At 40.9% G+C, this 21,902-nt stretch overlaps 1 protein-coding gene across 1 annotated transcript in view; it reads right to left on the bottom strand.

Annotated features, from left to right (window-relative positions):
- Nucleotides 1-701: 701 nt before the first annotated feature.
- Nucleotides 702-21,902, bottom strand: part of DDAH1 (dimethylarginine dimethylaminohydrolase 1) — an 84,228-nt gene continuing 63,027 nt past the window's right edge. The window contains exons 5-6 of the mRNA XM_054981720.1: nucleotides 7,131-7,274; nucleotides 702-6,035 (exon numbers count right to left, since the gene is read on the bottom strand). Of these exons, the coding sequence (XP_054837695.1) occupies nucleotides 5,919-6,035; nucleotides 7,131-7,274 (261 nt within the window). The 3' untranslated portion in view covers nucleotides 702-5,918. The remainder of the gene's footprint in view (nucleotides 6,036-7,130; nucleotides 7,275-21,902) is intronic.

The raw sequence follows: 21,902 nt of genomic DNA, 5'->3' as shown, positions 1-21,902 counted from the left end.
TTTCTCTATCACTCTGCTCAGGCCATGCCAGTCATCTCCTCCCTGGCTCCCTTGGGAGGTCTCCCTTTTGTGGCTCCCTCTTGGCCCACCCCCTCCTGGGCAGCCAATTTGCTTCCCCACATCTACCTTTCCTGTGTCCCTTCTCCCCCCAATTGGTCCCCCTCCTGCCCTTCTTCCCTATGCCCTTCCTGCTCCTTGGGCTTTGCCACAATCAGCCTTCTTTTCCCACTCTCTTGCCCCGCCTCTCCATCCCACGATCCTGCCCTCCTCCCAGTGCAAGCCCCACCCCCTTCTGGCGTCCCCTCTGGTCAGGCCATGGCGCCAGGGCTAATGGTGTTCCTCAGGATCCCTTGTGGCTCTGACGGTCCTAGCTGGGCCTCTGGCCACTGCAGCTCCAGCTTCGAGGGCCGGGCTGAGGCCTGCATCAGCGGAGGTGGCTGATAGGCCGCGGGGCTGCTGGGTCCTGCCCCGCCCTCAGTTGGGCTTGGGGTGGAATTGGGGCCAAGTCCGAGGCTGCTATGGGTGGCTTCAGACATAAGGTTAGTAAAATACACTTACTTCAACAGATTTAGAAGGGTGTAACTCTGCTTAGGATTGCACTATTTACTAAAAATGCAACATTTGCAAAAAATCATATACGATTCAAGTAATATGATGGAATTAAAAAGAAAAAAACAAACACAGTTCAAGTACAGCTAACAATTTTATTCCATAGTGATGGGTGTACATAAAGTACTGAAACTGCAAAAGACAGAACAAACAAAAAGAAAACCCAGAATAACTTTTCCAGTGTTAGACTATGAAACGCTTTAACGTTTTGGCACGCACACACAAAAAAAGGGGGGGGGAACAGTATTCTGTACTATAGTAAGCATCTTTCAAAGGTAACAGTCTAATACTGTGGTGATTTAGTAGTAATATTTTGTGTTCCGAAGAGCAGTACAATGCACATGATTCATATGTGACTCTATACAAGTTACATCATCAGACATCCACCAGCAGGCTTTCTGGGAGTTCATGTGAGGTTCCTGATATTTTGTTCACAGCTACTAAGAGATGAAAACTACTTTCAAACAGGTTCTCTTATTCTCTATGGATACGCACCAACTCCTGAGGACTTTTTGATTGTTACTCAGATTAATTTTAAGTGGCTAGAGTGTACCAACGAGAGTTTGTTTTTAATAAGGGAAAGGAAAAAAGGGAGCAAATTTTACCATTCTGTACCAAGCTGAACATGGTGTTCTACATGAGCCCCTCTCAAGGGGATTGTTGTATTGCATATGTCCTTAAAAATCCACATGATGCTTCTATAACACTGCATCTGTGTAAGATTTAACTGAGTGTATAGTTTGCGGTGTGGGTGGGACTGGAAAAATGCCGAGGGTAGCAAACTAAGGTACAACATGTATACAAACTCTTTATTGGCACAAGCAAGGGAACCTTAGCTGACACTGATCATGTTCTGTCCAACAGGGAAACCCACATATTGCATCACATTAGTCAGCCCATAATCATGCAAAACAAGCCAGGCAGCAAGGCCTGGAACAGGGAAGCCTATCAAGGATTTCCAACATCACTACCACCAAAGTTCAGGACAAAAGATACCAGCCTATATAACAATCACATTAAGGGCACTTAAATTTTCTCAAGAGGGGGTGGCAATTTCCACTGATTCTCCCCTCTTAGTGCAGACCATCGTTATGCTGTTCCTGAAGGGCCAGTGACCGCCCCTAGGACAAAATATTGGGAAGGAGGGACTTCTATAACACTGCATCTGTGAAAGATTTAAAGGGACTCAGGAGGCTGCAGTGAGAGAGGAGAGGTTTCAGAAATCACTGCCTCCTTGTAAGAGAATTTAAAAACACTTAGCTTTTCTTAAATACTTGACTGGATACAGGCCACCAAGTACACAATGGACAATGACAGGGAAAAAGTGGAACGAGGTAAGTGCACCTACAATAGTGTTAGACTTGCCACTTTTTCATTTAATCTGTTCAGGACATTTTAGCATGGAGATGGGTTATGTGAGAGGGCCAGGTTAGATGCCAGTAACAGATACAGGGCCAATTTATACCATCAGTGGGATCAAGTGGTAAATATATTTTCCTGAATTTAGCTACTTCAAGCTGCTCATGGAACATTGTACATTTGAATGATCCAACAAAAGATTCTCTGCACATAGAAAAAAAACACCTTATCAGTGGAGAAAGATATGCTGAACACTGCTCTTTGACCTGCTACATTTTATACAGGAGACTATTCAAACATGCTGTCCCCTTTCTGAAACCTAAAATGATGCATAACATGAATGGCTTTGCCACTTAATTTTGCTGATTGTATAACTGTCTGTGAGTCAAGGCCAAACAGAAGTTCAACCCACTATTTCTTGTTCAGGTCAATGTTCAGTTCTTTAGCCTAAAAATAAACTTTATGGCAGATATAGGATGGCCACAGAAAACAGCAACTCTGTCTGACCACACATTAACTGTAGAGATTTAAGACTCAAACTTACTGGTTTTGGCATCAATCCTACATACCCTGTAAAATTTAAGCCTCAACAGGAAACTTTGCTACGCTATGAAATTGACCTATATAAATTGAGTCTGAAGTATACACGTGTTTATGTATGTATTTCTATTGTGCAAAGGAGAATGGATAGAAGGGTCAAGCCAAACATGAGAAATCACAGAATGAAAGAGTCCAAGGAATCTTTTCTTCTCTACATGAAAATCATAACATTGCTGTGTTGTTGAGAAAGATGGTTCTTGATTCAGGATATGATCATGAATTGTCATGATCAAATCAGGAAAAATGGTAATACTACAACTATCAGATGCATTAAAACATGTGACTGAAGAGCATCTGATGAGATACTTGGGCTCTCAGAAAATTTGTCACAAAAGTTTCTATTCTCGTGCAATATTTTATGGTTTTCCCAGCTGCTTTCCCTATTCTTCACTTCCTAACTGCAGTTCCAAACAAGTCATATGAGGTATCATAAAAAATGTATGAGCATAAAACAGACATAAATAACCCACCAGATTTCATTTGGAAAGATACATGTATACGTTGGAAATATACTAACAGCTGAACACTAGGTAGGCAACAGAGATGATAGGAAGCACCAAAAATACTGAACCTTTCACAGGGCTGTTCAACTTCTGGCTTCATTTGAGAAGAATAACTGGCTTTGCACTGTGTAGTAACAAGAATTATAGCAATAACAAAGCAGAACTCCTCTCCTTTTGTGCTGTGGGGTTTGTGTTAGAAGGTAGTGGTAGTTTCGTGCCCCTTCTCCTTCCCTTCATTTGGTGAAGGATGAGGACTTGTTGAAGAATTTAAGACTGAGTTTACGCAGCCATTTTTTTGGGCAAGGAAATACCATTATGAAGCTCCCTATAATTTTTACATGGTTAACACCTCTTACCAATATACTTTCATATGGTGAAGCAGCCCTTATTTCCCATTTAAATACACATTACATTAAATCTTTCCATTAAGAATCAGCACTGGCTCTTCTGTGGATGTTTTTCTGTTTCCCCATATGTAAAATTATGTTAAGGTCTCTGGCAGAACATGATCAATACTTAACAGGCAAACAAGATGTTTTCTACCATTCTTGAGAGAGAACATTTTCTCATTAAAGGGAATAAAAGATTAATTCATTAGAAAGCATTTAAGAATAAGCCATTTACTTCTTAGATTTTCATATGGTTACATGGAATAGTTTCAGCTTTCATTTCTTATCCTATTTACGTAGCGATATGAACTTCCTGATATTGCAACTAAACTGCTGGCCAAAAGCAGCTTTAGAAAGTGACAGGATTTCCCAGGAAGTTGCTAAAACAGTCTGACTTATATGTGAGCCTTCGGAGAGTTCCAGCCCCTACTTTAGTTACATAATCTCTCCATTCTTTATGATTTCTTTATAGATTTCATGAAAATGCAATTGTATTTTCTTTTCTTTTGTGCGGTGAAAAACATATGACTAAGGCCATAAATGTGCTGCAGAATTTGCCATAACAAGTATTTCAATTGAATTCCATAGTAAACATTCACACAATTAAAAACAAAAAATCCTGCCTAAGATATCCATTGTTCTAGGCACGGCAACTGTGGTGCTTAGATAAAGTACTCATGGTAACCTGTTGGAAAATAACTCTCTTCCTTATTTCTAATACCTTGGTAAAAATAACATTTTGACCTGACATCCCACTTTTTTCATTCTCAGACTTTTCCAAGAAGTTTAGCATCAGCTCTTAACAAAGTTGACCAAATGAAATTTTAAAACATAAACAAATTCCCTCAAAAGCATAAGTAAAGCATAATAATTTGGCAATATAACTTTTGCAAAGCCAGTTATCTGAGTGTCACCACATTATTTCTGAGATTTGCATTATTATACTCCCTATTTTTTAAAAAAAACATAATCAGGGGAAAATTAAATTGTGAGTTCTCAGGATTTGCAGTGGTTAAAAAAGGTAAACAAACAGGTCACTGTCACAGCTTCTAGTACATACTTACAAATGATTTAAACCTTGCTGTAATTCAAGACTACCAGAATAAAATCTCCTTTGAATCCTCTTCTGCAGCAGCTTTTTCCCCAGGTGCCCCCTGCAGTTTGCAAAGGATTCTGCTCATGCAGAACCCAACAAGTAGCAACATGATACTATGGGATAATGAGCACTGTTAGTTTTACACTGCAGCTGGTACTGTAGGGGAGGTCACACAGACCTCCACACAGAAACACAGGTTCCTAATGCTATTGAATTTCTTTCTTTTTAGAAACGTTTCCTATAACTTCTATGTCTGGAAGAGAGCAAGAGAACAGTTATGGAAAGCAAAGGAAGGGAAAAAGAACAGAGGAGAAGGAAAATGTAGCTTTCACGTTTATGTTATAAATAGACAGGATCCTCAAAAGTACAACAGTATTTCCACTAATTGGGGGATGGCACTATTTTTGTTGATGTTTCAGAGCAGAGGAATGGTGTAAGGTTGCTTAGCCCTTTTCTTGCTACCATTTTCCACTCAAAATCCTTCCCTAAGCAGACTGGGGGCCATATGATTCCCCCATGAGTGGCAATTGTTGAGCAGAATAACAGCCACGGAGGAATGAGTTAAGCAGTCCTTTCCTGCCATTCTTCTAATCATCTCCAGATTTTCCTGTGACAGTCTTTTTTCACTAAGGAAAAAAGATGTAGTTGGCGTTTATTCCTCACCAATACTGGGCATACAGGATAGGGGCATCCACAGGACAGGACTGGAGAAACCATGGAACACATGGAAGTGTTCTGTGATGTCATCCTCGGCAGCAGAAGCAGAAAATTAAGCACTTTACTATTAGGCCCTAGCACCTGTGTTATTCTGGGATATTAGGCACAAGGGTGCAGGTCAGCACAGTCCTCCTGGGTACAACTCTGGTTTGTATAAGATGGTCAAGAAAACATTACACATTCTATAAAGGCTGGTCATATGGCCATAGGGAGACTTGTTTGTTTCACACTTTGGAAACCGTGAACTCGAGGCATGTCTTGGGAGTGAAGCCTACATAAAATTAATATGCACCTAACCACTGCAAAGTGATACTTGACACGGGGCTTAATATTTGGATCAATCAAAAGTAATGCTAGAAGTGCCCCTAGCTCTAGTTCCTAGTTCAGTTTCACAGCAATTATATAAACCATTAAACATTATAACGGTCTTCTGTTAGGCCAGCCAAACATGCTGCAGAGTCCTTTTACATTAGGAAAAAACCATATGTACACCTTAATTACCATCTGAAGGGGCACCATTGTAAACAAAGGTTAGTAGCACAGTGGCACAGTAGATTGTCAACAAAACCAATAAAAGTGGATACAGATTCATCTATCTTGCTCGTACATTATTATTGCCAGTTACAAAGGAGGGAGTCTCTAAATTCATAATTCTGAAGTTTTGTTAATAAGAACAGAAGTACAAGTGAGTGATCCATCTATTTTTTCTAGCTCTGTACAGGCTATAGGGATCAGCATGTGGTCCTTCAGTTTTTCAAAGACCTATTTAGGAAACAAAAGGTGAAAAAGGAATTATATATGTGAATAAATGTTTCAACAAGAGGTTGCACTAGTACAATTTTGTCTCTGCCCCAGATTAATTGGTAACTCTCCACTGTTCTTATTTAGATATCCTTATGTGCATGCATACAGGTATACTCAAACAAACCCATACTTAGAATGTATTTCAGTCTGAGGAGAGACCTCTTCGTAAGTATTTGTGGCAGAAAGGACTAAACTTTTTCATCCTAAGAAGTTACTGAAGTGGGAAAAGGTAGAATATGAACCAAATTATTCCTCATTCAGAGAAAAGGAATGTACACATCAGGGAGCGGATTGGAGGAAGGGCTGAAAAATCAGGTAGTAAAAAACATTTCGTGAGTCAGCATTTGATTTAGAACTGGCTCAATGGACTAAAAATTTAACAGCAGCAAGTATTCCAGCCTATGAAATGAATCCCCCAGTCTAGAGAAATGTAGGGTGAAGTGGAATTCTTGAAGAGGTATAACAGATCAGCAAGGACCTAGAAAAAGTCTCTGCATTTCCTGTGTGGTAACTAAGCAGCCAAACGAACGCAACACATAAGAATAATGAACACACACATGAAGCTGCTTTATATTGAATCAGACCATCAGTCTATTGAAACCATTATTGTCTACTCAGACTGAAAGTGGCTCACCAGGGCCTCAGCTAGAGGTCTTTCACATCACCAGCTACTTGATCCTTGTAACTGGAAATGCGAGGGGTTGAACCTGGGACTTCCTGTATGCCAAGCAGAGGCTCTGTCACTAAGCCATGGCCCCACCCTGTAATCTTTACAATGGGATCACATATTTTTAGATTAGTAGTTCAGGGTTCCTCAACAAAGAACACAGCATCCATCATCTAAAACTCTCGCTAGTTGCATATACATTTCTATATCTTTAGAGTTCGTCAGACCTTTCCCTCATTCATGATGAGTAACATCAGTTTTATGTACTGTTGGCAGTTTTTGAACACCAAGGTCATGATGAACCCCCTCTCCCCCCAACAGTTATTCTGAAATATAGCACAGATCAGTACCTTATAGGAACAAGGCCTCATTATTGTTGCATTTACCTTTGCACTTTCTGGATACTCCTCAGGGGCTCGGTGCAACAAAATATGGCCTTTGCCAGGAATGTTTAAATATACACAGTTTGCTGCACTATCATCAGGAACAGTAAGCTTGTCATAGCGGTGATCACTCATCTGCTGCATAGTCTGTAATTAAATTTAAATAATAGATTAGTATAGTTAACAAATAAAACCACACAAAAAGAATAGTTGCTCAACAGAGGTTGCTAATTCAAGTATTGCACCAAGTATTTCAAATGGAGGGCATCTCAGTACACAGTGACATCACAATTAATAGTACAATTTAAGACTTAACATGTCTGTATAACAGTGGATGCTAAAAGTAACACGTACCACTGCCTGTCGTCCTTGAAGAGTGTCCCAAGATGCTCAGTATCTCTGACAATCAAGCATGCTAGTGTCCAATAAAACTTAACTTTTTCAGGAAACCCTGAATTTCAAAGTTTAAAGCAGCTAGGCTGCTTTAATTTAAACATCTTTGAATCATTTATCTGAACAATTAAAGTGGTGGTGATGGAATTCTTTAAGGCTACTATGTTCTTACCTTAGTTTAGTGGTGAAGCTGGGCTTGCTGTACAGCTAGGACTCAAGTCATAGCTGACTTATGGTGACCCCTGGCGGGGTTTTCATGGCAAGAGACAAACAGAGGTAGTTTGCCATTGCCTACCTCTGCAACCCTGGTCTTTGTTGGAGGTCTCCCATCCAGTTACTAACCAAGGCCAACCCTGCTTAGCTTCTATTTATTATTATTTATTATTTCGATTTATAAACCACCTATCCTCAGGGGCTCTGGGCGGTGAACATCAGTTAAAATTAATAACAATAAAAAACAATAATTCTAAAATCAACATACAATAAACAATAATAAAATAAAACAACCAAATACATTAAGGTGCAATGGTGGGGAGAACCCCCCACCCCAAAGGTGGGAGGCCAACATGGCACTGCCCCCTTCAACCACCGAACACCTGGCAGAACAGCTCTCTTACAGGCCCGGCAGAATGATAATATGTCCCGCTGGGCCTGAGTCTCCATTGACAGAGCGTTCCACCAGGCTGGGTCCAGGACTGGTTGAAGTGAGACGGGCTTCCTTAGGGCCAGGGACCACCAGTAAACATTTATCCGCTGATCGTAGCGGTCTCTGGGGAACATACAGGGAGAGGCGATCCCGAAGATATGCCGGTCCCAACCCGCTCAGGGATTTAAAGGTAAGAACCAACACCTTGAACCTGATTCGGAGATCTAACAACATCAGGCTCACCTGGGCTATCCAGGTCAGGGTGAACAATTAAAGTACATACTACTTAATTCACTCTGCAATTTAAAAACACCAGGCAGACAGCTGCTTGAAATGGGAAACTTTGGAGCACTTTGTTTAACCTTCCCCGAATGAAGGGGTAGGTGGAGGCACAGGTAGTAATGAACGAAGAAGCATGGAGGGGACAAGTCTGACGGCTTGAACTAGGATTTGACTGGCTACTATGCTCTTACCTAAGTTTAGTGGTGAATCTGGGCTTGCTGTACAGATGGAGTACATGTTGGGAATCAGCTTTTATATCACATCAGCCTTTACTCTGAATGTGTATGTGAAATGACACTAGCAGATGTGCATACAAATGCATGTATTCTATGGCATGGTGTCTGAAGAAGGGGGCTCTGAGGGCCAGGCTACAAGTGACAAATGACACAGGTTGGACACTTGTCAGCTACCCTCAAGTTTGGATGGGAAATGTAGGCATCCTGGTCTTGCAGCTTGGCTCTCCGACTGCTGTCCAGTGGACTTTTCAACTGTTACTTGTCCAACATTCCACCAAGCTGCCTACATTTCCCATCAAAACTTGAGGGAAGCTGACAAGTGTCCAACCTGTGTCATTTGTCACTTGTAGCCTGGCCGTGACTTTCTAAAGCTTACACTCTGAAAATCTTGTTGGTCTCTTAAGGTGCCACTGGACTCAAATCCTGATGTATTCTAAGACATTGTCTAGCATAGTTTGCCGTGCTACGGCTAAGAAGGTTCATTTTGAACATATTATAGGATTATATTTTTTCTTCTGTATCTTTAAAGAAAAGAGCAAATCTTTCTTAGCTTAAACATCATAATCAGCAAACCAAATGTGGCCATTTAATTTTTCTTGGTTATTAAAACAGTAAAGGCCTCTACTTTGCTGTTGCTCTATACACTGGAGTTATATCTGTTTTATACTAAGCACCATCAGTGCCATTGCAAGAGTCAACGTTCTAAAATTTTTAAGATGGAAATTATTATATTAATTTATTAACACATTTGCTTCAGAAGCCATTTGGCTATCAAGACTAACAGCCACCAACAGACCTATCCCCTACACATCTCTCAATACTTTTCAAAGACAATCTGGAGGCCATCACTGCATCTTGTGGGAAGCAATCTCCATATGATGATGATGCATTACATAAAGCATTTGATTTTATCTGTCCTGAACTTTCTGCCATTCAGTTTCATTATATAACTAAGTTCTAGAGGGGAAGTTTTTTTCTGTCTTTCCAGAGCATTCATAATTCATAGTCCTGACCACATGTTCATATCATGTTCCTGCTTAGTCACTGGCTTTTCCCACAAGTACAGATTAAAGAGTTGAAATCAATACTCACTTATGCTGGTGGAAGTCACTTTTGCTTGTACTAAGGGGATTCCCTCCTCCAAATGCACCCCCAAAAGCCACATCCTGCACTATTCCCAAGGGTTGGGAGGGGGCTAGAAGGCTGTAACAGGAAGATGAAAGAAGGAACTATCTGTTCTTTAAGTGAACCTCCACTGTGGTTCTCCAGATCCTGCTCAACAGCCGTGTACTTCTTCCCAAGTATCTCTTTGCTAATGAGTGCTGTATGTCACACAAAGCTGCCTTATACTGAATCAGATCACTGACCCACCTACATCAGTACAGTCTACTCTGACTGTCAGTGGCTCTCCAGGGTTTCAGGTCAGGGTCTTTCACTTACCTGACCCTTTAAACTGTAGATGCCAGGAACTGAACCTGGGGCTTTCTGATTACAAAGTAGATGCTCTACCACTGAGCCATGCCTCCTCTGAGTTCTTTCGTATTTTTGTTCACATAAACCTTTTTGTTCCCTCCCCTCCAAAAATATACTCAACCTCATTTACAGAAGATGCAGTTTAGAGAACAGTAGCTGAACACTATTTCTTTACATGTTACTTGTCTCTAAACATACAACTTAAACATATGGATATTCCTCTGATAAATATGGCATGAAGGCCATGTCAATCTGCCTACAAAATGGAACACTGAATAAAAATCTAACTCACAGCCATGCCCCCCCAAAGAAGCACACAAATCTTTCAATAGTTCCTTGGTATGTCTGGTCACAAGAGCCACAGTACGGCTGACTCACAAATATCCTGTGGAGAATATGAAAGTGAGTAAGGAATGTCATACATTCCTGAGGAAATGTCATAATTGTCCTCTAAACTTCATGCTTTTCTACCATCTTTGAAGCAGTTCTTATGGCTGTCTAGGGTCATTTTTGTTTCCTTAGTAGAACAAACAGCTATTGCTAGAATACAAGACTACTTAGTAGGTGAACATGTATAGCTATACGCACAAAACGATTTTTAAAATTCCTATTTATTTCATTCATAATTCTTTCTTCCAAATCTTTGTTCACAGCAGTATATAGTCAAAAGCACAAATCCTAAAAAGAAAGGTTTCAGAGCAATGAACAGTTAATACACATTTTAAAATGCAAATGTTAAAATACTACTTAAAAATACATATACTTTGATAATTTCAATACTGAAGAACTGGAAAGTTGCAAATGAGACACCAGTTTTTAAAAAGAGGATCCAGAAGTGATACTTGTTTGAGGTAGCTAAGTAGAAACTGCTATTAAAGATAGAATTATTAAACTTGCAGAGAAAGAAAGATTTTCTGCAACGAGAAGTCCTACCTCAGCATTCCTTTGGCATTCTTTGAGAAGGCTAACAAGGATGTGATAAGAATGGATATAACTGGATTTCCAAAAGGCTTTTAATAAGGTACCTTACCAAAGACTCCTGAATAAACTTTGCAATCATGCAAGAAGAGGCTGTATCCTCTTATTGATTAATTGTTTAAACAACAAAAGCAGAGAGTAGGAATAATGCACAATTTTCACAGCTAAAGGAAATAAGCAGCAGGTTCCCATACGAATCAGTGCTAGTTAATCTGTTCATAAATTATTTGGAATTAGGGGTGAGTAGTGTATTGCCAGGTTTGCAGAGGAGACCAAATTATTCAGTAAGGTGAAAACCAAGATTGTGAAAAATCCCAATATCTCTTCAAACTGGGAGAATGGAATACAACTCCGGAAATGAAATTCGATGTTCATGACAGCAAGGTGGAACAAAAATTCTAACTTTAAATATATGCTGATAGGATCCAAACCAGTGGACTCAAAGGGAAAGACATCTTGGGTTTGTGGTAGTTATAGCTTGGCAAAAATGCTGAGACAGAGTGCTGAAATGGTGTAAAAAAAAAGATAAACTCCATGCTGGGGATTGTTAGGAAAGATGCTGACAATAAAATGGCCAATATTGTAATGTCCTTGTATATATCTATATTTATTTATTTAAAATATTTATATGCCTGCCTTTTTCCTGAACATCTCAGGACCTAAGTCTATGTTGCAGCCTCTTCTTGAATTCTGTCTATAGTTCTGGCTGCTGTAACTTAAAAAAGATATTGCAGTGCTGAAGACAGTACATCATGTTGTACTCATCTACACTGAACTTCATTCATACAAGAAGCATCTGAAGAATCTGGGGCTTTCCAGTTAAGGAAAAAATACAACTAAGAGGGGAATGGGGGTATGCACGGGATGGAGAATGTGGATGGGGAGAGAAGCTCTCCTGTAATATGAAAACTAGGGGGCACACAATGAAGTCCAGGTGCAATACATTCAGAAAGGACAAAAGTAGTACTTTTTCACTCAGTGAATAACTGAAGGTCTCTCTAGATGATACATTTCTGCATGGGCTCGCACTGGTTTTAACATGCTTCCCTCAGCCACATGTCAGCTCAGGGGAACTGGTTCTTTTTTTTCTTTTTTTTTAAAAGGAGACTTGAAACAAGCTCCGAACCGTGTTACAGGGGGAGGAAAGGCTCCTGTCCTCTCCAAATGCCATTTTCTCACATGAAAAATGCATGTGAGGCGAGTTATTTCATTGATTTTGCAGCTCCACATGGAGCAGCAAAGTCAGCAAAACAATCCCCCCACATGTTGTTTTCATGCAGGAAAATGGCTTGGGGAAAGGAAAATGGCAAGGGGTAAGCAGCACTCCCTTGGAGTGCTGTTCTGAGCTTGTTTGAGCTCTCTCTCTCTCTCTCTCTCTTAAAAAAGAAGCCATTTCCTTCAGCTGATATGCGACTGTGGGAAGCCCATTAAAACCCGTGCATGCCCATGCAGAACCATATCGTCTACAGAGACCCTAAGTTATGGCTTCATTGGAAGTGGATGGAGAGTTGGTCATGAGCACACATGGCTTTAAAAGAGGAACAGACATATTCATGGAGGATAGGTCCATCAACGGCTACTACATCATGGGAGGACCTTAGCTTCCATGTCCTGCTTGTTGGCTCTCCAGAACCACTACAGGATGCTAGATTAGATTGACTACTTGTCTGATCCAGCAGGGCACCTCTTGTGTTCTTACGTTATCATCTCCATGTTCTCAGAGACAAGATTCTTTTGCTTTTCAGGGTATAAGGCCAATTACAGAGGGTGGATATATGTATCATGTCCTGTATGTGAAGCATCTGGCTGTCCACTATGGGACACAGGATGCTGGACTTGATATACCTGTGATCTGATCCAGCAATGGTGCTTCACATCCAATAACACTCAACACCAGTAAAACAACTATGTAATTCAAATAATTAGCAGAAGAAGCCTAAGGTACACAAATATTGGCAAATGAGTGCAAATGTTTTTCATTTGCACAATTTATACACATCAGATATTTTAATTCTTCTTGGCACAGAATGTGTGTTACCTTGGTGAAGTGTTATTTCAAAATACACTATTTTCACAAAGAACTGAACTATCTATCTTCCATCTTCATATATACCATTTATTATATTGGCATAAAACTACTGGTTTTAGCACAAAAAGAATCAAGGATTGGTTTAGTCTAATGCAGTGGGGAGTCTCAGTCCTGCTGGAAAAAAAGTAAATCAAAACCTGCTATTGTAATTTTTATGGAAGCAGTTGCTCAGCTCTCAGGAATGTATTTTGATTCAGTTGCAAAAGATCATTTAAACAGAAGGCACAGAAACCAAACACCTTTTGCTTTTGTTTACAGTATTCAGTGCTTCTTTGGAAAATATAACCGTGTATTGAGCAATACCTTCCATGATACGTAAGGCCCCAAGCACAACAGCAACTTAAACTAAGACCAAACACTGGGACAAAGGATAGTAATAATTGGAAAGCAACCTGGACATATAAAATATGGATATTATGATCATGTTAATCCAAACAAAAATATGTAGATGTTCATGGATATAGATCAACGTATATTATGTGTCTTTGGAAGAATATTAAGCCAAGAACTTTAAGGCCATTTGAAAAATAGTAGCTACATTAAAAGGAGGGAGAGGAGAAGAATCATTACTCGAGCCTGCAGTAGATCTTCGAACCAGTGATCTGAAGAATATCAGGCATGGAACAGAGGAGAGCAATCAAGATAATCAGGGGCCTGGAGACCATGCCCTATGAAGAAAGCCTAAGGGCCAAACTACAAGTGACGAATGACACAGGTTGGACACTTGTCAGCTTCCCTCAAGTTTTGATGGGAAATGTAGGCAGCTTGGCGGAATGTTGGACAAGTGACAGAATAAAAAACAAAAGGAAAACAGGAAACTACTGAAAATTTTTGATCCATGTACTTGAGTTTGTGTGAGATTTCTGAAAATCTACAACACTGCTTCTATCCATGTAACAATTTTTGAGCGAGTAGCTTACCTAATCCATGCTTGCAACAATGCCTGAATGACCACATGATAGGAAGACTATATTATAGTTTGAGTGTTTGGTCTACCCCACCTTTTAACCACCTTGAGCCTTAAAAATAGAGCAGAATATGCATTGATGAAAAACACTCTATTTGCAGTTACTATACAATGGACCAAAGGAAGCAGCCTCTTCTATTCTTCTTTAGTGTAACTGTCCTGAAAATACTGCTCAGCTTACACCCTGCTCCCTTTCACTTTCCTGTCAAGAAAATGGAGAAAGAAAAAGGAAAATCCTTAACAGTTAGCAAACAGTAGCACTGTGTATGTACTACTGATAACACACAAGTCTATGCAAGAAGCGCCACAGCTGCATGGTACAGGAATGGCTCTACATAGTGAACAACACTGTCATCCCGACTTGATAGCGTAGCAGGTTGCCAGGCAGATGTGGGACACTGCATAGAGAGCACAGCCAGGTGTTGAGAACAACCTGTTGAAAATGTAGTGCAGTCATGACTACAGCAGGATCATTTGGGGACCACTAGCTTCTTTCTGCTGTGGGTGCAAATCGGTTTCCCCCAAACTGCTCTACATAAGTCCTCCAGTCCTCCAACAAGAAATTCTACGCATCTTCTCTCTTTTAATGGGAAGCACTGCATTCACTGGAACCTTCCTTTTTTTACTTCTCGCAGAAAGGTTTTTTGAGGCAGATGATGGTCCAATACCACTACTTAATTCAGTTTTGTAGAACAGAAACAATGAACATTCATTTTGCCAGACTACATTATGTAAGATGTACTATTGGGAGAACTTCCTTCCTTGTTTACAAAAATTACAACAGTGACAAATTCAATTTGTCTGAGACTGGTTTCCTGCCCAGAAACCTTTGCATGACCAGCTATACTAGCAACCTGGCATTTCCTGTATGCCTGATTTTTCTGGGAATTTTTGTCCCTCCTGGACAGGGTAATTTTTGCTTGACATTCTCTTAGTCCTTAGTCATGCTTTCCTGACATTAAACAAAATGATTTCCAAATTTACAATCTCTTTTTTCTCCAATTGTGTTTTACAATTAATATTAAAGACTGAGTGGCAAAGACTGAAGATAGATTGAATATTGTTAATTCACGTGAAATTTCCTCAGCTATGATTTGCGCTATTATGTCATGATCCTCTATCTATCTAGTCCAAGCACTCCAGAATTGTAGTTGAGCCATCAGATACCTAAGAGTTTGCACTTCATTTAAATAACTATGACAACCAGAGTGGTATAGTGGGCAGAGTACTGGGCAAGGATTCGGGGGAGACAAGTTAAAATCCCACCCTGATTAACCTTGGGTCAGTTACTCAGCCTTATACTAAATTTATACTAAGTTAAGCACTGCTGCCAGAAACAAGTAGAAGATGCTGAATTAAGCACTGCTGCTAGAGAAGCTGCAACGAAGGCCTTCTCCCAACTCAGACTAGCCTGGAAGATGGCCCCTACCATGACACAGCCGATCGGACCACTTGAATTCATGGCACTGTAACATCCAGACTAGACTACTTCAATGCACTCTATATAGGCCTCCCCTCAAAGCTGACTCTGAGTCTACAGCTTGTGCAGAATGCTGCAGCTCGTATATTCTCAGGAGCTAGATGGAGCATGCATATCACCCCCGTTATTTAATTTATAGCCTGCCTCCCCACAAACAGACTCAGGGCAGGTTACAGCAGTGTAATCATACAAAGAAAAAACATTTAAACACATTTAAAATACATTAAAATCAAAACCAACAATATGAACAATCAAACCCAAGATGGCAGTCTCATCCACTCTTCCTAGTACAGCATAAACAAAGTGGGAAGAGGGGGTACAACTGATGATTTCCACTGTGACTTCGCATATGAGACGGCAGGGGGTTATAGCCCCGCCCCCAGCAGACCAGTCAGGAGGCATTTCCAAAGAAATTTTAGGCTGGCCTCAACCATACGCCTGGTGGAACATCTCTGTCTTCCATCTTATATTTTCCACCGAAAAGATATAAGGTCTTGGCGGGCCTGGGTGTCCTCCATCAGAGAGTTCCACCAGGTTGGGGCTAGGAATGAAAAAGCCCTGGCCCTGGTCGAGGCCAGCCGAGTCTCCCTGGAGCCGGGGACCACCAGTAGATGTTTTCCTGCTTATCTAAGCATTCTCTGTGGTATATACGGGGAGAGACAGTCCCTCAGATATGCTGGTCCCAGTCCGTGTAGGGCTCTAAAAATTAAAACCAAAACCTTGAACCTGATCCAGAACTCTATGGGGAGCCAGTGCAGCTGCTGCAAGATCAGAATAATGTGTGCTCTGTATGGAATACTCATCAGGACATGTGCAGCAGCATTCTGGACCCATTGCAATTTCCGGGTCAGACCCAAGGGAAGCCTTGCGTAGAGCAAGTTACAGTAATCTAGTCTGGAGGTGACTGTTGCATGGATCACTGTAGCTAGGTCATGGGTTGACAGATAAGGTGCAAGCTGCCTGGCCTGCCGAAGATAAAAGAATGCAGACTGGGCAACTGTTGCGACCTGGTCCTCCATTGATAGGGAAGAGTCCAGCGTCACTCCAAGATTCCTGACCGATGGAACAGGTACAAGTGGTGCCCCATCAAAGGCCAGGAGCTGGATTCCCAAATCCAATGGCCCACAGCCCAAGAACAGGACCTCCGTCTTCACCGGATTCAACCTCAGCTGGCTTTGCTTTACCCATCCAGACACTGCCTCTAAAGCACTCACCAGAACATCTGGGGCACAGGCTGGCCACCCATCAACAGATACAACTGGGTGTCATCCGCATATTAGTGACAACTCAGTCCAAAACTCCGTACCAACTGGGCAAAAGGGACAACAAGGGGGAGAGTATCGCCCCTTGTGGGACACCACACACCAATGGTTGGCATGCGAATAACTTTCCCTGGGTGCCACCCTCTGTCCCTGACCGTGGAGAAAAGAGACAAGCCACTGCAAGGCAATCCCTCGAATCTCCACATCAGCAAGGCAGTGGGTCAACAGGTCACAGTCTACCGTGTTGAACACTGCTGAAAGATCTAACAAAACCAGTAGCACCGCCCCGCCCCGATCCAGGTGCCTACGGAGTTCATCCATGAGGGCGACCAACACTGTCTCTGTTCTGTGGCCCGGGCGGAAACTGGACTGGAATGGTTCCAGGATGTAGTCCTCCAGGAAAGACTGCAGCTGTTCTGCCACCACCTGCTCAATCACCTTTCCAAGAAACTGGAGGTTCAAAACTGGCCAGTAACTGGATGGATCAGTAAAGTTCAAAGATGGTTTTTTCAGAAGAGGCTTCATCATGGCTTCCTTAAGAGCCCTGGGAAAAACCCTGGAGCTCAATGAAAGATTAATAATGACCTCCAGTGGGGCCCTCAGCTTATCTGTGCTGTCTTTCACCACCATGAAGGGCAGGGGTCCAGGGAGCATGTAGTGGCTCAGGATCCTGTCAACCTCCTCCTGGGAAACCAAGCTGAAGTGATCCAGAAAAGGACCAGAAGACGGCCAAGGGGCATCCAGTTCCCTTACTGTATCAACATAGCTCAGAGAGATACATTGGTAGGGACAGGGACTATATAAAATTGGTTAGTCTTAAAGGTGCTACTGGACTCTTTTTGATTTTGCTACTACAGACTAACACGGCTAACTCCTCTGGATCTGTTGGGTACTGTTTGCTGATGTAGTCATGCACCTACTAGGGAGTTTCCATGTTGCTAAACATGCAACGTAAATTAGGTATGCTTGGTTTAGAAAGATTTCATCTCAGTGTCTTGGCTTTATGCTTGTTTTCAAATTTTCTGCTTATCATACCCTATTGCATCTGTTTCCCTGAAAGCTGTAACCATTGTTCTTAGCTGTTGATTATATTGTATTTTCACTTGTACTGTGTAATCCACCCTGGATCTTATTGAGAAAGGTGAACTATTAATCATCATCATCATTGCAATCATTGTCTACCTCATATGGGTGTTCTGAAGATAAAATGCAGGAGGGGATAACCATGAATGCCACCCTGAGCTCCTTGGAGGAAGGGCGATATAGAAGTGCACTAAATAACTTAGATCTTTAAGCTACGTATGGAAACTTATTTGAATAACTTAAGAACTCAATTAAACAGTTCTTCAGTGCACTGGAAAATGTATCCAGACAAATATGAAGATAGCCACTCGTACACACAACTATGCAAGAACCAGTTATGGTTTAGTAAATTCCTCCTACCCGTACAAAGGTTCTTCAGAACTAACAATTTTCATGCTGTTTTAGCAAGAAGAGCATCTTTTTAGTCAGGATTTCCATAAGGCGAATGGCTTTTTAAAAAGCACATACATCCAACCATAATTATTTCTCTTTTGCCTTTAAAAGCCTGTTTCATCTTGCATTAAACTAGCAACATGTGCTGGGCTTACTTCTAACATGTGCTCATCCTTTGCTGCTACATCTGAAATAACCTTATACCACAATTCTAGCAGTGATTTAGCATCAGCCTCTGAACAGGAACTTTTGCAGAATGCAAAAGCATGTGCAAGAAAGAGCTCAAGGAAATGGTTCAAATTGTTGTTGCATTAAATGGATTTCTGAGAATTAACATCCTGTTCTTTGGAACATGAACATGGGAAGGGAAGCTGGTCCTCTGGAAAGCAAACGAAAACAAATGATAGCAAGGGAAGCAAAATTCTTATTTATGTCACTCTGACAGCCACTTCTGTAACAAGATCTAACTCCTCGAAGAGTCAAATGCATTTTTACAGGAGAACCAAGGTTTTGCATATCTCATGCTTTTCTTGATTGTTTCCTTTTGCTATCTTCATGATTATATTTTAAGTGTTTTGGTGTTTAACTAATGTCTAGCAACGCTCAACTAGTCTCCCCATTTAAAATGCAGCTGCAAAAGTTCTTTAAAAATCTCAATTTTTTTTCTAAATTGTGAAGTAATGAAACTGCTAAGACAAGCGCCAGTAAATGGCTACTTAAGAACAACCATTACGAGTCAAAATATGCAAGGAGAGTGTTTCAGGCTTGGATGTACTTGGATAAATGGGATCTTGAGTAAATTAACTACCATCCTAAATGGTGTTGTTCTTGTGGTGTTGGCCGGGCACAGGCAAAAATATATTCAACTGTCATCAGAGAAGACCATCCGAAGGAAGAAGCCTCCTTCCCTATTATGTCTGGATCCAATGCAGATAAGAACCGTCCCCTTGCCACGGACATGTGCATTAAACTTTAATCTCACTCTAATTATTTTTCATTCTTGTATACCGCACTGGGAAGCAGATTTGACTGAAAAGCAGGATAAATGTAATCAATTAATTCAGTTCAATATACCTAATGTATAATCTTTCATTTCAGTGAGTGAATTGTGATTATTTGGAAATAAATTCTGAAAACATAGGCATGACAGATTCCCATGACAGTACTCTTCCTGCCCAAGATATCAGAATGGACTAATCAAAGAACAAAATATTAAAGAAGAGTCACAAAAGACCAATTACAAACAGTGTAGTTTTTCATAGATGTCAACCGACAGAAGCAAATTTTAATTACAGGGTTTGAAATTCAGTAGCATACATGTTTTATTTCTAAAGCCCTTTTTTAGCTGTGGTGGGTTAACTGATAAGAAATGCATGTTTCTCTCTCAATGATTGTTGCTTGATAACTGATTAATCACTACAGACAGCACTTTTGTATCAACATAACGTCTCTAAGCATAATACATTCTCCCATGAAGACAGAGCCCACAAAGGGCTGAGCAAAATTCGTCTTGGCAAGTCTGATAGCTAAAAAATTACTTTAAAAAGTGAACCTAGTCTTTTATACAAATGTCCTTGCTTCTCATAATGTATTCAGTCTGTTTTCAGTTAGACTTGTAAGTGTACTTAATGGTCAATTATAAGGAACAATAGGCTGCTGCAAACAATAATTAAAACATTAGATGGCAGTGGCACACATTATACTACTGATATATAGTGCCGAGAAAGGGAGATGAAGTTTCATGGAAAGCTCCCATTAAAAAGCCATTTATGATGTTTTTAGGATTTCTTTTCTTTCATTCTTTGTAGTCTGGCTTAAACAGAAATCAGCCTTCTCTACCTGCTGATTCCTTACCTGAAGTAATTCTCTTTTAGGTTGTTCGTATTTGGGTATATAATCATTACCAGAGTTACCCACTAACTACTACATAAAAGGTGAACCATATTGGTGATGACTCACTTTTTATCCTGGCACAGGTGCACTGAGAAGCCTGTGAGTACGCCTGAGTTGTTGGTGCAGCAGGCGTCTGAGGGGCTGCAGAGCCAGCGGAGAGGAGCAGTGTGGCCCTGCAGCCACCGCAGAGGTGATGGGAAGGCTGTGTTGGGGGCTGGGCTGTCCATAGCCTCTGCAGGGCCTTGGGAGGTCCATGCTGGGACTCTGAGTGTCATAGCAGTACAGTAAAAAGCTATAAAGGTGGTGGAGTGTGTATGGTAGGCACTAGGAGATACTACAGATAATTCCCCTACGTGGACCCTCTGTTGCCACTGTGAATATTTTCCCTTCACAGTAGCAATGAGAGCACAACAGAGAATCATCATCTTGTGGAAAAGCACTGTGCTAGGAAAGCACTGTACTAGAACCAGTAGCCATTAGCAATGATCAATATCCATTAAACATCTAAAGGCAGCTGACAAAATTTCAAAAATTAACAGTGACATGTTAACCAAATGTCTGGCACTATCTTAGGATAAAAAGCCTTTGCATCAACCACATCTCACAATGACAAATGTTTCTAAACCTCACTGGGCCAAAAACCATGTTTAGATTGTTCTGTAGCAGCCCCCCCCCCAATCTATCTAGGAGATGTTTGCAGAACTTGATTTCTCTCTGCATAGTGCCCCTACCTGTCCCACTCTTTTATTGTCAAGTGACTTTTTGTACTGGAGAAACTAGCAGATAACTACAGTTTCACCAAACCTTTGATCACTGTCATCAACTAAAGGCTCACTTCAACCCTGCTGCACCCCTTCCTCTCACTGCAGGCAAATTGAGTTATGACCAACATACCTTTTCTAAATCAAGATACTACAGGGAAGAAGTACTGTGTGACTCAAACTTACTATATTCTTCACTGTCCAAAAAACTGTAGTGTAAAGGATGTCACGTCTTTATTTTTCTATATAGGCAGCATCTAATGAACAGGAAAATGTCTACTAAAAACTATCCCAACAAAGCAGTATCAATTTTTTATGGCATGTACACAAAAACACTTAATGCTGAAAAGAAATTCAGACTGTCATATACAAAAGCCCTTTGGAACTATGGAAACACTCTGAAAAGCTTTAAAATGACAGACAGCTTGTAGCACAAGATACACTTCTTCGGCTAGTAGATTCAATATTGAATAAGCCACAGTCTCTGCTTTCCTACAACAAGGAACACTGAAATATGCTGCCTGGTAAGACTGATACAAACTCTACAAGATTATACACAACCTGGTAGCTGACCACTTATATTTGCCTGGCCAGCTAAGTAAACAGACTCTGCAGCAGGGAAGGATGAGGAGGGCTGCATAATAAGAATAAAGTTGGGTTTTGTTCCTTCAGTAATTCTTGGTGGTGATTTTGTCTAGCCTATGTCCCCAGGGCTAATGAAACTTTAACTGAATTACATCAGAAATAGGCATCATTTCAACTATTGCATCAGCAGGATTGTAAGGGCTGCTGAAAAGTGACTCTAGAAACAAAACACAGGATAGGGAGGCCATTTTAAA

Source organism: Eublepharis macularius, chromosome 5, assembly GCF_028583425.1.
Source record: "Eublepharis macularius isolate TG4126 chromosome 5, MPM_Emac_v1.0, whole genome shotgun sequence".
Classification (NCBI taxonomy): domain Eukaryota; kingdom Metazoa; phylum Chordata; class Lepidosauria; order Squamata; family Eublepharidae; genus Eublepharis; species Eublepharis macularius.
The sequence above is the reverse complement of the archived record's forward strand: the minus strand, read 5'-3'. Positions and strand labels throughout refer to the sequence as shown.